Source organism: Oncorhynchus gorbuscha, linkage group LG15, assembly GCF_021184085.1.
Source record: "Oncorhynchus gorbuscha isolate QuinsamMale2020 ecotype Even-year linkage group LG15, OgorEven_v1.0, whole genome shotgun sequence".
Lineage (NCBI taxonomy): Eukaryota > Metazoa > Chordata > Actinopteri > Salmoniformes > Salmonidae > Oncorhynchus > Oncorhynchus gorbuscha.
Genome location: NC_060187.1, coordinates 50,461,521 through 50,478,798, shown reverse-complemented (window position 1 = coordinate 50,478,798; position 17,278 = coordinate 50,461,521). Strand labels below are relative to the sequence as shown.

Sequence of the window (17,278 nt, the reverse complement as noted above, 5' to 3'; positions counted from 1 at the left end):
AGTGGTGTCAGTGTTGGGTACCACTTTCTCTTTCCCACCCTCATACCCATCCCTCACCTTCTTCCTCCCTCCATTCGCTAACCTTCTTCAGCTCCCTATTTCCTCACCTGAGCAGAGTTACCCTCTGAGATGGCCCCTGTGTTATTACTGACTGTGTGCTCTCTCTCTCTCTCTCTCTCTCTCTCTCTCTCTCTCTCTCTCTCTCTCTCTCTCTCTCTCTCTCTCTCTCTCTCTCTCTCTCTCTCTCTCTCTCTCTCTCTCTCTCTCTCTCTCTCTCTCTCTCTCTCTCTCTCTCTCTCTCTCTCTCTCTCTCTCTCTCTCTCTCTCTCTCTCTCTCTCTCTCTCTCCCTCCTCACCTGAGTTCCTCTCTGAGATGACCCCTGTGTTTATGCTGTTCAGTGTGTGTCCTCTGTCTCGGTGGGAGAGGGAGCACTGGGAGGTGGTGAGCCTGTGGTTGAGCTCTTCCCTGGAGGGCCCCTGGCTCTTGCCCAGCCCGGCCCTCCAGCTTCCCCCGGCCCCAGGCAGCTCACACAGACTCTGGCTCTTCAACAGGCCTCCCACACACGGAGGGCCCTTCAGAGTGGACAGCTGAGAAAGAAGGAGAAAAACAAAGGGGAAGGATTAGAGACAAATTAGAGTGTGAAAGAGAGGTACAGTAAGATAAATGGTAAGAGATCAATACAGGCAAAGGCAATTAGGTATAGTAAAAACAAGGGGAAAGAAAAAAAAACATGGGAAGAGACAATTTGTGTAAGGCATGGTTGAGCTGTATCAGAAAAGAGAAGACAAATAGAGAGATGGAGGGAGAGAGAGGTCCTCCACTAATGCTTAAGTGGATATCAGGGACAGGAACTTAATAAGGCACCAAGATGTACAGACAGAGAGAGAGTATGATTGGTGTGTGTGTGTGTGCGTGCGTTTGCGAGGTGCCCACCTTGACAGTGTCAACGAGTGCCAGCAAACGGGGGTTGTTCTGCTCCACGGCCTCCAGATACTGAAACATGGCCGTCACATGGGGCTCTTTTAGGAGAAAAGCATCCTCTGAGAGACAGGGAAAAAGAGAGAAGGGGGAGAGGCGTGAGACAGAGAGAGCAACTGACCGAGAAAGGGAGAAAGTCAAGATAAGGTCAATAGGACAAAGCAATACCACAGACACAGTCCAATCGATATCACAGGCCCATTGATTCATTCTAGGGCTATGATGGTCATGGAATTCTGGATGACGTTTTGTTTTCGTTTGAATAGCAAAAAAAAAAATTGAAACGGTTATGAAGAGGATTTTATTTTCATCCAGAATCGACAGTTACATGATCCTACAATTACCGTGCCAGCCCTAATTCCTTCATCAAGTCCACAAACTTAACTACAGTTGTCTTGGTTTGGCCGGGGCACACACACTCACGCGCAGCCTTACCGTTGTAGTACTTGCGGGTGTGTTCCTGGTGTTTGAGCAGGGGTTTGAGCTGGGCGGAGAGCAGATGGACCTGAAGGCTGTGCAATAGCCAGCGCTCGGCCTTGTAGCCTTCCCCAACACTCTGTACACCCTTGTTTAGCACGGGCTCCAGCTTACTGAACTACAGGGCCCAGAAAGGGGATGGAGCGAGGAAGGAGAGAAGTGAGGGTAGAGGGAGAGAAAGAGAGAGTGGAGGGGGAAGGGTGAGGAAAAATACAGAAAGAGAAAAGATATGGTGAGAGAGATGACCACTATATAAACAGGTGAACCTGTGGCTGGCTAGCTGGCTGGCTGGACCCACCCAGATCTGTTTGTACATTCTGTGATAATGTAACAGGGGGTAGCTGAGATCATCAAGAGAGTTTTCTGAAGATCCAGCAGATTGCACAAAAAACATTAGCACATCAACAAGACGGGAAAGAGGTCAAGGGCTAAAAGGTTAAAGGACATTTGGGTTTCACCACCATAGCATGTGAGAAGGGTGTTGATGAGGCACAACCCTGGTAAGAGTGCAAAAGTTGTGCTTATTCATTCACTAAAACTTATCCTTGCCTCTTTTCAACTCATTGTCAACTGTGGGCCAGCCTACCATTAAGATCAGGTTTAGCATCAACTTAGAACCACTACTTATCATTAGGTTACACAATGGCTAATAATTGTATTGTTGTCACAACTATATAGATACAACAATGTCTGTGTCCCAAATGGCACCCTATTCCCTATATAGTAAGGGGTTGCGTTAGTGTTCATAAAGCTGCATTTTCATAACACAGACCTTCCAAAATCGGCATTGAAATAATTTCACCTGTGCTTTATATTGAAAGTCAATCATTTTTCAATAGTGATCAGGGGCGTGCAACTATAGTTTCCTTTCACAGTAAATACATTAGGCATAAATACCCATTCGGCAGAAAATAGCTTTGCTTTCAATGCTATTTGGCTGGCAGCCAAATGAGCTTACAATGAAAAGACAAGGTATTTTTTGCTAAATGATGGCCATTATATTTTCTAAATGTTTATCATATAAAGAATGTAGCCAGCTACATTTCCTAATGTTTTGCTTCAAGTTAATATTGAATTTTACCAGAGAAAAGCTAGCTGACTACAACTGTGAAAAGCACTGGAGAAAAATAGCTACACATCAGTCAAAGTGCTGTCTGCTGAGTGGAGAAGGGCACCTGAAGCACAACATTTGTCTGATGAAAAGCAGAAATTACAATAACAAGCATTTTAGATCTACAGCAAGATATTTCTTATGCATTTTTTAATCTGTGTGAAAAACACAGAATCCTGCGTTACCGCAACCCCTCATAGTGTCCTACTTTCGACTAGAGCAATAGTCTATGTGCCGCGGGGCTAGATTTGCTAAAGCTGGTGTCCTGTGTGACTTTAAGTATGCACCCATCCGGAGGACCGGAGCCCGAGGACCATGCCTCAGGACTACCTGGCCTGATGACTCCTGGCTGTCCCCAGTCCACCTGGTCGTGCTGCTGCTCTGCACCTGCTGTCTTGACCTCTGAATGCTCGGCTATGAAAAGCCAACTAACATTTACTCTTGAGGTGCTGACCTGTTGTGCCCTCTATAACCACTGATTACTATTTGACCCTGCTGGTCATCTATGATTTTTTTTTTTTTTTTTAATTTAAAGTTTTATTAAGTTTTCTTGTTTTTCAATCTAACAACTAACAAAACACATTCCACATTCAGATGTGACAGGCTTTTAAAAAAATAGTCAAAAAAGAATACATTTGAAAAAATTAAAATACAATTAAAATGAATGATAGTCAAATAAAAGCATTTATTTTTCTTAATCTATATATTATCCTTGGTACATACATACATACATACATACATACATACATACATACATACATACATACATACATACATACATACATACATACATACATACATACATACATACATACTCAAAAGCTACATAAATAAAAAAACACACAAAAAAAAAACATAACACTTGCAGCAGCACTATCAAGGTTCTTATCAGCTATTTCAAGCATTCGCTGAGACGATGGGCCAATAATTCGTTTTTAGGTTTTACAGTACCTTACACAACATGTATCTGCGTATTTCCCTAGTCACCCCGTTCACTCTGTCCAGTTTGAAATATAGTTGAATTAGTGGAGACCAGAGTCTATCAAACTTGGGCTGTCTCTTGTGGAGGTCATAAGTGAGCTTTTCAAGAGGAAGAAAGTCAACAATCTGGTCAATCCACATTTTAAATGTAGGGGGGGTATTAGAGGCCCACAATAGAAGAATACATTTCTTAACAAAGTATGTAATAGTCATAAGCAAATTTTCTCTGTCAGGATCAAGAACAAAGTCCTGCTGGGCATTAAGAAGATAGATACACGGGGTCATATCAAACTGTACCTCTAGAATTTTCTGTGCAGCAGTATGTACAGATCTCCCTACAGCTCCAAAATACATGCATATAGGTTCCACTTTCAGAAGTACATCTTTTACAGTTAGGAGACATATCTGTTTTCATTCTATGGAGTCTCAAAAGAGTATAATAAAATTTGTACAAAAATTTGTAATTTGATTCTTTCATTTTTACACTGGTAGAGGAGCAGTATACCCTGTCGCAAACCTCCGCCCATAACTCATCACTGATAGTCAGACCAAGGTCCTTTTCCCAGATTATTTTCAAAGGAGTAAAGGAGGAGCTTCCTTTCTCAGAAAGGAGTCTATAGATGTAAGATATTTTGCCTTTAATGGATTGTGCTGTGACAAGAAGGGTTTCAACTTCATTCAACTGAGTTCTAAACCTCCTCTTGGAGGTATAAATGAGGAAATTACATGTCTAATTTGAAGATATATTTTTTTTAAATGGGATCTTGGCACATCGAATTCACTGCAGAGCTCTTGAAAGGATTTCAGTGTAGTGGTTTTCTGATGAAATAGGTCTGAAAAGGTCCTGATTCCTAGAGTATGCCAAATATTAAAGTTGGCATCCCTCAGGGCTTTTGGCAAGTCTGGGTTGCCTGCTATAGGCGAGTGAGAACATATTTGGGAGGAAATGCCCAGGTATTTCTTACAGTCCCTCCACGCTAGTTATTAATGAATATAATATAATAATGAATATAATTGAGCTTAAGGGCAATGAACCACAGGATTGGGCTTCTATCTGAATCCACGTTGACTCTTGTCTGTTTGTGATCCATGTTAGCATGTTGCGGATTTGGGCAGACCAGTAGTACAATTGAAGGGAGGGAAGGGCAAGACCACCTTTAGATTCAGGTTTTGATAAAGTGGAAAACTTGATAATAGGTTTTTAATTGCCCCATATACATTTGGTGATGCTTTGGTTAGTTGTTTTGAAGAAGGAAACTGGGAGATAGCATGGGAGCATCTGAAATAAGTAGTTCAGTCTAGGGAGGACGTTCATACGGATTACATTAATTCTTCCTACTAAGCTAATTGGGAGGGAGATCCAGGTTTGGAGATCATTCTTGATTCGATCCAGGAGTGGAAGATAATTTTCCTTAAAAAGGCTATTCAGATCTGGTGTTATGAAGATCCCCAGGTATTGAAACCCCTGTGTTGTCCATTGGAAAGTACAAAGTGTCTTCATAGAGCTGGTGAGTGTAATATTGAGAGGGCAGACAGTGGATTTGTTAAAATTGATCTTATAACCTGAAAACTTGCCATACTGAGCAATTGTGTCTACATTTACATTACATTTAAGTCATTTAGCAGACGCTCTTATCCAGAGCGACTTACAAATTGGTGCATTCACGTCTAAAATGAGAGGGAGGGATTTCTCAGGGTTGGATATGTAGAGCAAGACATCATCTGCGTAAAGCGAAATCTTGTACTGCAGGCCACCTGCAGAAACACCCATAATACTTGGATTGCTCCTTATCAGCTCTGCCAGAGGCTCCGCCCCCAACAAGTAGAGCAGCGGGGACAGCGAGCACCCTTGTCTTGTGCCCCGTTCCAGAGGGAATCTGTCAGAGTTCAGTCCATTAGTAGTCACCATGGCATTTGGATGAGAGTATAGTGATTTTATCCATTTAATAATATTTGGGCCCATATTGAACTTTTCTAAGACTGAAAACAGAAAGCTCCACTCCATCCTGTCAAACGCCTTCTCAGCATCCAGTGAAGCCAGCAGGACAGGAGTCTTTTGTGCGTTTACTTGATCAATAATATCAAAAAGACGGCGAATGTTATCAGAAGAGTATCTGTCTCTAATAAATCCAGTTTGGTCCGCTTTTATTATTTTGGGAAGAAGAGTGTTTAGTCTTTTGGCGAGCAATTTGGTAATTATTTTATACAACAAGCTTATGGGCCGGAAGGACGAGCAGGATAGGGGGTCCTTGTCCTTTTTTAGCAACACTGTAATGCGAGCTGTGTGCATTGAGTCTGGGAGAACTCCATTTTTGCAAAAATCCTCCAGCATTGGCATGAAGATAGGGCTGAGCTGGGGCCAAAAAGCTTTGTAGAACTCTCTGGGGAATCCATCTGGGCCTGGGGACTTATTAGGTGGCATGGAGGTAATTGCCTCCAGGATCTCCTCAGTAGTGAAGGGGGAGTTGAGATCTTCCTGGTCGGTCTGATAGTTTAGGTAGCGAGATTCCCTCTAGGAAAGAGTGGAGTTCTGCCTCCGTGTGTTTTCTCTCAGAGGTATATAGTTTGCAGTAAAAATCATGAAAAGTTAAATTGATCTTTTTTGGGTCATATGTGACCTCATCCTCTGCTGTTCGGATAGCCATGATTGTACGCTCTGACTGCTCCTTTTTTAATTGGTAAGCAAGCAGTCTACTGGGCCTATTGCTATACTCATGGTATTTCTGTTTAGTAAAGAAAACTTTTTTTTTAATCTCCCGAGTGTAGTCCAAATTCAGTTTGGCTTTGGCTGCTTTAAGATGACTCCAGGAGGTGCTGTCTAGGGATTGTTTATGTATTTTTTTCACAGCATTCCAGCTCCCTCTCAAGATCTAGCCTGTGTGCTTCCATTGCTTTTTTCTTAGAGGAAGCATATGCAATTAGATGACCTCTTAGTGTGGCTTTAGCAGCGTCCCACATTGTGGCCGGAGAAACAGGAGAATCTTTATTGTCTTGTGTGTAGTTGTCTATCCATGTAGTTACCAATGTATGGAACTCGTCATTTGATAGCATGGAGGTGTTGAATTTCCAGCTCTTTGACCTCGGGATGTTTTTGCAGAGGTCAAAGCGGAGGTGGACGAAGGCGTGATCTGAAAGTGCTATGGGTCCGATTGAACAAGTGGCTGAATATATGAAACTCTTTGGGATAAAAATGTAATCTATACGGGAGAAGGTGTTATGGACATTAGAGTAGTATGTATAGTCCATAGATGAGCTATTATTCTCTCTCCAGATATCTATCAGTCCCATCTCTTTAGTAAGAGAGTTCAACATCTTTGCAGATCTAGGATTTGTGGTGGGGAGATGATTTGTCTAGGGTTGGGTTAAGGGTACAATTAAAATCTCCGGCCACCACGCCAAAGGAGACACAATGATCATTGAACAGGGTTATAATTTTTGACATGAAGGCAGGAGTATCTGTGTTAGGGGCATGTATGTTTAATATAGTAATTAGTTGACCATATAGTGACCCAGTTATCAAAATAAATCTCCCCTCCGGATCAGATATGTTTTTGTCAATTATGAATGGAACATTTTTATGGATAAGTATGGCTGTGCCTCTACTGTTTGATTTGAAAAATGAGAAATACACCTGTCCCACCCAAGCTCTGCGGAGTTTGGCATGTTCAGCATCACAGAGGTGTGTCTCTTGTAATAGCGCAATGTCTGCCTTTTCCTTTTTTAGAGCACATAGTATCTTTTTTCATTTTATTGCTTGCCCTAGACCATGGCAGTTCCATGTCAATGGATTTAAGGTACTAGTCATCGTCATCGAGCAGTAATCGAACTTTAGTGCAAGTCATCGCTGGGTAAAAGTGGATAGTAATAACAGCTGAATTCACATAAAAGAAAAATAAATGGTGTACATAAAATAATAATCTCTGAACACCCCAGCCGAGTTCCCAAACAACGACACATCCCGTTGGATCTATTACCCCCCCCCCCCCCCCCCCCCCCCCCCGCTTAGTCTCAATTGTGTGTTCCGAATAAAACAAAAACCGGGAACAGTTAGCAACGCACAACGTCTCCCTCTCCCCACCAAAGAAATGCCTCATCCTCTCCACCCTGCATTGAGTAAATAACACAGATGACCTCGTCCAGACCACAGTAAAAGAGGGGGAGAAAAATAAAATCAATAGCCCAGCCTACATATACCTCCCCCAAGGAACATAGGGATATCGGCTATATGTCGTCTTACCTCCTTTAGTAATGGCATTAATCGCATTTAGTCATTGGTCTGTTTCTCATTGGCCAGGATTGTCTTTCAAAAAACGTTTTGCCTCTTCTGGAGTTTTGAAGTGTCGCAAGGCTCCTTGGTAAAGATGCCTCGGTCAATGGAGTATTTCTTCACTTTGTCAAATTCTCTGCGCTTTCGGCGTATTCCAGCTGACAGGTCCTGGTGTAAAGCGAGTTTGGCGTTTCCCACTGTGATGGTGTTGTTTTTCGCCGCCTGTAGGACTCGTTCCTTGTTGGTGAATCTCAGGAAACGTATGGTGATTGGGCGCGGTGGTTGTCTGGCTGCTGGTGGGGGCCTCAGTGCTCGGTGAGCTCTCTCGAGTTCTATGGGCCTGTCGGTGGGCAGGTGGAGCCACTCGGGAAGTTTGTCTTGCAGGTAGCGGATCAGTGGCATGGTTCCCCTCTTCTTTTTCGCCCAGATTGAATAGAAAACAATTATTCCTTCGCCCCCTGTTTTCTCTTCCAGATGCTCTATTTTCTTTTTACCATATGCTATTGTTTCCATGGCATCTGTCAATAAGTTTTCCATGGATAGGATTCGCCCCTCTGCCTCAACCTTAAACGCGGGGCGCCTGGACATCTTGTTGTTGATGTCAGGCAAAGCGTTTTCCAGGATTGTCACCGTGCCCCCTATCGCACTGAGCTGAGAGTTAATGGCATCTAATTTGGTGTTTAGTTCTGTACGTTGGGATCTCAACTCAGAAAGGATGTCTTCGACAGAGTGCGAGGTTGGCATTCGTTGTGCCTCGTGAGGGAGCGGGTTCTCTTGCTCCTGGCGCTAGTTTTTTCTGAAGCTAGCTTCTTCTTGGAGGCCTTTTCCGTCGCTAATACTCGAGTCCGGGTAAAAATGGCATCTGTAGTGTCGCCTTTTGTAGCCGCCATGACTTTTTCTTACTAAAGCTAAATGAGTGTGAACTTGGAGTAGAGGTAAGATTAGGAATTGGAAACTACTTGTGCGGAGCTCTTAGTTCATGCGGCCATCTCGTTCAAGGGTCACGTGATCCCCCATCTATGAATTTTTGAACATCTTGAAGAACAATCTAGCCATATACTATTATAATCTCCACCCGGCACAGCCAGAAGAGGACTGGCCACCCCTCAGAGCCTGGTTCCTCTTTAGGTTTCTTCCTAGTTTCCAACCTTTCTAGGGAGTTTTTCCTAGCCACCGTGCTTCTACATTTGCATTGCTTGCCGTTTGGAGTTTTAGGCTGGGTTTCTGTATAAGCACTTTGTGATAACTGCAAACGTAAAAGGGGCTTCATAAAATATAAAAAACATCAGTTCAATTGCTTTTAATTCCATTAGTTAATTTTTTTGTGAGCTCGCGCTGTTTATCTGGAAAGAAATTAAATAATTCATGAGAAATTAAGTCAAGAACTTTCTTTGTGGGATGCTGGGCTGAAGGGAGTTGTAGTTTTCATTAGGCATATATTCACCCCAGTTCAGCAAATAAACGTGGTAATCGACTATAATGACCATAATTCATTGCGCCTGTTCTTCCCGGCTCGATAGAGACTGATAGCCTTAACACAGACAGCATGAGAGAGGAATTGTAAACAACACAAAGATGAGAGGGATAGAGACAGTTCTTGAGGTAGCTCTGATTGATAGTTGTAGTTGGTAATAAGCAGTCTTGAAAGTATGCCTTATTTACTTTGAAGAACTAGTCAAACGATTTTGTCAGACAGCTCTGCACAATACTTAGGCAGCTACTATGTAGCCGGCAGCATACCACCCTACATACCACTGCTGGTTTGCTTCTGAAGCTAAGCAGGGTTGGTCCTGGTCAGTCCCTGGATGGGAGACCAGATGCTGTTGGAAATGGTGTTGGAGGACCAGTAGGAGGCACTCTTTCCTCTGGTCTAAAAAAATAAAATAAAAAAATATCTCAATGCCCGGTGCTGTCTTTCGGATGGAACATTAAACGGGTGTCCTGACTCTCTGAAGTCATTAAAAGATCCCATGGCACTTATTGTAAGAGGAGGGGTGTTAAACATGGTGTCCTGGCTAAATTCCCAATCTGGCCCTCAAACCATCACGGTTTACCTAATAATCCCCAGTTTACAATTGGCTCATTTATTCCCCTGTAACTATTCCCCAGGTCATTGCTGTAAATGAGAATGTGTTATCAGTCAACGTACCTGGAAAAAGTGCATTTTACTTTCGGTTTTGTACACCAGCTGAAAATGCAATATTTTTGGTTATGGAAAACATATTTAATTGATTCTCTATACTTGGTTTGTCAAAAACGGAAATTAGGGGAACTATTAGAATTTTAGCAACCAGGAAATGGCAGAGAAATTTCAGCATAGTGCACCTTTAAGGAATGAAATAAAAAAACGAAGTAAATATTTGATTTCATAGTAATTTCCTATTGAGGTCTAGCCAAGGTGGACCTGATGGAGGCAATAGGATGTTTTCAATATTTTACCAATTGAATGTTCACTATTTTGGGCTTTGGTATTTCCATGAAAAAGCTCAAAAATAATGAGTCATTATTTTATAATGCATTTGATGTTGACATTGTATTTGTGAATAAAATACCCACAATTATTTTTTAATAACCGAGACGAACCGACTTTAAAAAGCACTAATTGCACCGCACTAGGCTCTGGTCAACAGTAGTCCACTATGTAGGGAATAGGGTGCCGTTTGGGATTCAACCAATGTCTGTGGTCACAACAAACTGTACTGGCTCCACCATCATATACACGGGATGATGAATCACTGTAAAGAGATAGCTAGAGTACAATACCTGTTCTACATGTGAGGCCAGGTGAGGGCTGATGTAGCGGACACAACACACAAAGGGCCAGTAGTCTTTCTGCTTGTAGTACACCTGCAACACAAAACTGGCGTTTACTACAGTACAATGGCATTGTCCTACTTATGGCCAACGAAAGTCCACAATGTGCTGTTATGACCACATTTCCACCAGTTTTTCCCTATCCATCATACATTTGGGTTACCAGAACAGGATAAAAACAGAACATCAGAAAACAGATTCAGAGAAAAAGCAGTAGAATTATGAAATGTTAATTCTCAGCAGGGAAGAAACGCTGAACTCCCACTTAGCAGAGGCTCTTACCCAGGGCAATAATATAAGTGCATTTAAATAAAGAGGCTGAAACAGCCAAATAACAAGGCCAATTTCCTTTTTCAAAAGCACAAATGATAGTGTAAGAGTTAAGAGTAAGTAAAGGAGTAGTTGTTCATGAGGCCTGACCTGCTCGTGCTTGAGGCCGTGGCTGAGGATGTGGTTCATGTCCTTGTGCAGCCGCTGTAGACCCCCGTAGCGAGACCACACATTAGGGTTGTTGGTGGACACCAGGCCCTCCACCGTGGTCTTTAGACTGGAGAGCAGCTTCCAGTGTTCCCTCCTGGAAAGAAGGGAGGGAGAGAATGGAGGAAGAGTGTGAAGAGGTAGGTATAGGCTTGACTGAACTTGTGCCTCACCCAAACATTCTAGAGTAGACAGTTGAGAAGAAAAATTAAAACCGGCATTGACTGACAGAGGAAATCACACAGTAAGAATCTGCCATAACAAACAAACTACTGTGCAATGACCCCGAATGAACCATTGTGACTAAAAACGACTTGCTGTGCACTGCAAATACAGCACCCAATGAAATGCATTGTACTAGGCTAAGTAGATATAGGCTAAGTATTCTAAAGTATACTGAGACCATAGACATACAGCCTTATTCCAAAATGGATTAAATATATTTTTCAGAAATCTACACACAACACCCCATAATGACAAAGAGAAAACAGGTTTTTAAAAATGTTAGCACATTTATTAAATATAACAAAACATAAATACCTTATTTAGATAAGTATTCAGACCCTTCGCTATGAGACTAGAAATTGAGATCAGGTGAATCCTGTTTCCATTGATCATCCTTGAGATGTTTCTACAACTTGATTGGAGTCCACCTGCGGTAAATTCAATTGATTGAACGTGATTTGGAAAGGGACACACCTGTCTATATAAGGTCCCATAGTAGACATGGCTTGGTTTTTGCTCTGACATGCACTGAGGTCAAAGGAATTGTCCGTAGAGCTCCGAGACAGGATTGTGTCGAGGCACAGATCTGGGGAAGGGTACCAAAACATTTCTGCAGAATTGAAGATCCCCAAGAACACAGTGGCATCCATCGTTCTTAAATGGAAGAGGTTTGGAACCACCAAGATTCTTCCTAGAGCTGGCCGACCCAGGCAAAATTGAGCGATCATTGTAGAAGGGTCTTGGTCAGGGAGGTGACTAAGAACCTGATGGTCACTCTGACAGAGCTCGAGTTCCTCTGTGGAGATGGGTGAACCTTCCAGAAGGACAACCATCTCTGCAGCACTCAACCAATCAGGCATTTGTGGTAGAGTGGCCAGACTGAAGCCACTCCTCAGTAAAAGGCACATGACAGGCCACTTGGAGTTTGCCAAAAGGCACCTAAAGAGTCTCAGACCATGAAAAACAAGACTCTCTGGCCTAATGAAACCAAGATTTTACTCTTTAGCCTGAATGCCAAGCATCACATCTGGAGGAAACCTGGCACTATCGCTACAGTGAAGCATGGTGGTGGCAGCATCATGCTGTGGGGGATCTTTTACAGTGGCGGGGACTGATGATGGAGGCAAAGATGAACAGAGAAAAGTACAGAGTTCCTTGATGATAACCTGCTCAGGACCTCAGACTGGGGCGAAGGTTCACCTTCCAACAGGATGACGCAGGAGTGTCTCGGAATGGCCCAGCCAGAGCCCGGACTTGAACCAGATCTAATATCTCTGGAGAGACCTGAAAATAACTGTGCAGTGACGCTCCCCATCCAACCTGACAGAGCTTGAGAGGATCTGCAGAGAACAATGGGAGAAACTCTCCAAATACAGGTGTGCCAAGCTTGTAGTGTCATACCCAAGAAAACTTGAGGCTGTAATCACTGCCAAAGGTGCTTCAAAGTACTGAGTAAAGGGTCTGAATACTTATTTCACAAAAACCTGCTTTGTCACTTTGGGGTATTGTGTGTAGATTGATGAACAAAAACAATGTAATACATTTTAGAAATAGGCTGTAACGTAACAAAATATGATAAGGGGTCTGAATACTTTCCGAATGCACTGTAGGTAAGACACTAGGCCTAGCCAATATAGCCTTGGCAAAGGTGATGTGGATTACAACCTCCAATGGACATAGGTTAATGGCAAACTCTTTAAAACAACAGTATTGAGTACAAAGAGTTAACATATTGTTGTTCTGGGTGAGTGAATAGAAGTGTGTTTCACTTTCTGCTTGCATTGAGATAGCAGCAAAATCAAAAGTGAATCTATGCCTTAAAGTAGCCTATTTGATGTTGAGGGGGGAAGAAATGGCTGAGTCCGAAATCCCTTTGAACAACAGACAAAGTGCAAGCTCATACCCAGGACTTACTCATTTTCCTTAAATCAGCAGCTAGCTGGAACTCAATGCTGACACAAACTGACACACACTCTCCCACACACACTTGAGAAAATAGTCTTGAGTAATGAGGAACAATGAAGAACAATACCAGAAGGGAGATTTTAGGAAGACCTAGTTTTCTAGTAAGAAGTATCTTATTAAAAACTTCACATTACTCATGGCAGCAAAGTATGACAGAAATTAGGTTTAAAACATCCAGGGCTCGTTCATGTTACAGGGTTGGAGGTGAAGGGGTCAAGGATGAACCTACTGAAGTGTGTGCCACTGTTTCATGACTACTGAAGGGGTCTGTCAGTGATTCTAGATTGGTTAAATCACATTATCTGGTATAAATGTTTTTTGGTCTCCATTCATGAGTTACAGGTTAGGTACTGTTTGGTGTAGCGCAGATTAAGATCCTGTTCTACCAACCTTAAACTTGCCCAAAAATATATTAGTCGGCCAATCTTCTAAAATGTCTGCGTCCAATTGCAGGTGGTACGTTTGCATTTAGAAGATGCTCCGTTATTAAAATGAATCCATTTTTACTCCATAAAGTAATCCAACAATGTGTACAGCGCCAATTTATCTATTTGAAATAGTCTTTCATTGATTGAAACCGGTGGGTACACCCCAAAGTGCCCATCATCCAGGTCATGTCGACACTCACCTACAGTACTGTATCTCGATCACTGAGGGGGTTAGATTAATCTAGCCCAGGCTACACCGTACTATGTATGGCCCGTCACATCATCAGGCCTAAACAGGAAAGGAGGAGCGCCCTTCTTAAATCGAACAGTAATCTGCACCGATCGGTCATGGTGTCAACAAGACAGCATAGTGCATCATCCAGAAACGCACTAGATATTCTATAAATATTTGCATTTTCAAACTAGTTTTCATTGGAAAGGAGAGATCTTTTAAAATCAAAAGCAATCGCGTTTGTATGGGAAACCGCAGAATCCTACTGATTACTATAATTGTTTAATTATACTTTTGTTTTGAGCAGCGTTCACGTCGGACAGAGCGGGGCACCTGGCTCACTCCTGGCGAATTCTATAAATACCCCTCTTGTACAGCACCTGTAATAGGGAATTTGCCATAACAACATTTCACTTCCTTCCAGTTTGCAAGATAACTACATATCAAGTTAACGTTAGTTTAGCGTCAACTAGCTAATAATGCTAGCTAACGTTAGCTAATTTAGTCAACACACTAGTTAGCAAATACATATTGTCATGGACAGTATTATATATGGCATGTAACTGAGGACAACATTTGAAGTTCATTGGCCAATTTCAGACTTGTTTTCATTCGTGAACAACCTTAATGTAGCAAGTTAGTTACCCAACGAGCTAGCCGGCTAAGCTAGCTAGCAAACAACAGCTAGCTTGGTTAGCCGATTCCCCACCTAGTCCCTCACCTGCGTTCCTCGGCTTCAGCCTCCGCCGTAATCTCCATTTCCTCGAACCGGGGGGAAACCGAATATGGTATCAGCTTCCCCCAAGTCCACTTCCAGTACACACAAGTCACCGGCCGCTTACAGCCAGTGGCTCAACATTATCTCGTCGCATTCACTTTGGCTAGTAGGAGTGGTGACTGCTGTGGTCCAATAAGAGCGCTGTCAGTGTCAAAAATTGCATGAGGCCCAAACAGAAACACAAAACCGCATGACCTGGCCATCATCAGTAGTGGACGGGGTTGATGTTTCAAAGACTCCTTCCTACTCCTTGACACAGGTTGTTTTTGAAGTGATAGACTGAGATTTTATTTTCCTAGGCTATTTATTGTAAAATAGCCTTATGCTGAATTTATAACTGAGTTATTCAAATGAAGATGCCTGCACATTTGCTACCTTATTCAATTATCCTCCATTTCTCTGTTAAATAAAGTCAGTGACATTCAATATAAAGTTTCACATTACTATTTGTAACTGGTGGGTAATGCATGAATTACTTTTCTAGAAAATTCAAGTACAGCCTAGAACCCCACTTTTTATGCCAAACCTGCTAATAGCTTTACAATGGTGCCACCTGCTGTTGGTGAAGGGATCTCTCTCTTCTCTTCTCTTCTCTTCTCTTCTCTTCTCTTCTCTTCTCTTCTCTTCTCTTCTCTTCTCTTCTCTTCTCTTCTCTTCTCTTCTCTCCTCCTTCCTTCCTTACTTCCTCTCTCTCTCTCACTCTCTCACACACACACAAACAAACAAACCACAGACAAAAGATGTTCAGAAGCCACGTGCATAAGAAGAGGATTTGACAGCCTTACCTACAGGGGACATGCATCTCTCGTCGCTGGTCATGTTGGCAAACAGAAGACAGAGAGGAAAAAATAGTATGTAGTATTTTCAATTGCTGACAATTGCTACTTTGGTGAAAAGAAGAAGAAAGGGCTATTAGTCCTATGTACCATATTCCTCCAAGTAAATCAAATACATTTTTATTTGTCACATGCAATGGGTGTAGACTTAACCTTGAAATGCTTGTTTTTGAGCCCTTCCCAACGATGCAGCTAAAAAATTATAATAAAAAGAAAAATAGTAATACATGAGGAATAAAATACACAAGAATGGAGCTACAGTGGGGAGAATAACTATTTGATACACTGCCGATTTTGCAGGTTTTCCTACTTACAAAGCATGTAGAGGTCTGTACTTTTTATCATAGGTACACTTCAACTGTGAGAGACGGAATCTAAAACAAAAATTACAGACCACTACATGCTTTGTAAGTAGGAAAACGTGCAAAGTCGGCAGTGTATCAAATACTTGTTCTCCGCACTGTATATACAGGGAGTTCCAGTACTAGATCATGGTGCAGGACTATGAGGTATTTGAAGTATCACGGTATGTACGTGAAGGCAAAGTAAAGTGACTAAGCATCAGGATAGATAATAATAAAGAGTAAAATAAAGAACAGAGGTACAGCAGCAGTGTATGATGAGTGTAAAAGTGTGTTGTCGGTATGCGCGTGTGTGTATGTGTGTGTGTGATTGTGTATACAGGGCCTTCAGAAAGTATTCATATCCCTTGACTTTTTACACATTTTGTTATGTTACAAAGTGGGAATAAAATGGATTTAATTGTCCTTTTTTGCAAACGATCCACACACAATACTCTGTAATTTCGCTCTGGATAAGAGCGTCTGCTAAATGACTTAAATGTAAATGTAAATGTAAATTTCAAAGTGGAAGACAAATTCTACAATTAAAATGTTTTATGAAAAATGAAACACTAATATATCTTGATTAGATAAGTGTTCAACCCCCTGAGTCAATACATGTTAGAATCACCTTTGGCAATGATTACAGCTGTGTTTTTTGGTAAGTCTCTAAGAGCTTTGCATACCTGGATTGTACAATATTTGCCCAATATTCTTTTAAAAATTCTTCAAGCTCTGTCAAGTTGGTTGTTGATTTTCAAGCCGATTTATGGCAAAACTGTAACTTGGCCACTCAGGAACATGTTTTCTTGGTAATTAACTCCTTGTGTTTTGGGTTATTGTCCTGCTGAAGGTGAAAGTGTCTGTTGGAAAGGAGACTCAACCAGTTTATCCTCTAGAATTTTGCCTGTGCTTAACTGTATTATGTTTATTTTTATCCTAAAAAACTCCATAGACCTTGCCGATGACAAGCAAACATATCATGATGCAGTCACCACCATGCTTGAAAATATGAAGAGTGGTACTCAGTGTTAAGTTGGATTTGTCCCAAACATAATGCTTTGTATTCAGGACAAAAAGTTAATTTCTTTGCAAAATATTTAGCAGTATCACTTTTGTGCCTTACTGGAAACAGGATGCATGTTTTGGAATATTTTTTATTCTGTACAAGGCTTCCTTCTTTTCACTCTGTTATTTATGTTAATATTGTGGAGTAACTACAATGTTGTTGATACATCCTCAGTTTTCTCCTATCACAGCCATTGAACTGTTTTAGGAAGTGAATTAAGAAGGATGTTATTTATAACTGTTGCGTAAATTTCAGCCAAAATGTCTGTGTGCGCCATTTCTGAAAACGTCTGTGCACA

General features: G+C 41.8%; 1 protein-coding gene across 3 annotated transcripts in view; it reads right to left on the bottom strand.

The window, feature by feature from the left end:
• Positions 1 to 14,917, bottom strand: part of LOC123997459 (run domain Beclin-1-interacting and cysteine-rich domain-containing protein-like) — a 28,544-nt gene extending 13,627 nt beyond the window's left edge. For 2 of the 3 annotated variants that reach the window (XM_046301720.1, XM_046301722.1), the window contains exons 1-6: positions 14,678 to 14,917; positions 11,050 to 11,203; positions 10,579 to 10,662; positions 1,415 to 1,574; positions 935 to 1,041; positions 357 to 588 (exon numbers count right to left, since the gene is read on the bottom strand). In XM_046301720.1, coding sequence (XP_046157676.1) covers positions 357 to 588; positions 935 to 1,041; positions 1,415 to 1,574; positions 10,579 to 10,662; positions 11,050 to 11,203; positions 14,678 to 14,715 — 775 coding nt within the window. In that variant the 5' untranslated portion in view covers positions 14,716 to 14,917. The remainder of the gene's footprint in view (positions 1 to 356; positions 589 to 934; positions 1,042 to 1,414; positions 1,575 to 10,578; positions 10,663 to 11,049; positions 11,204 to 14,677) is intronic. The other variant, XM_046301721.1, reaches the window with a different exon arrangement.
• Positions 14,918 to 17,278: the final 2,361 nt, after the last annotated feature.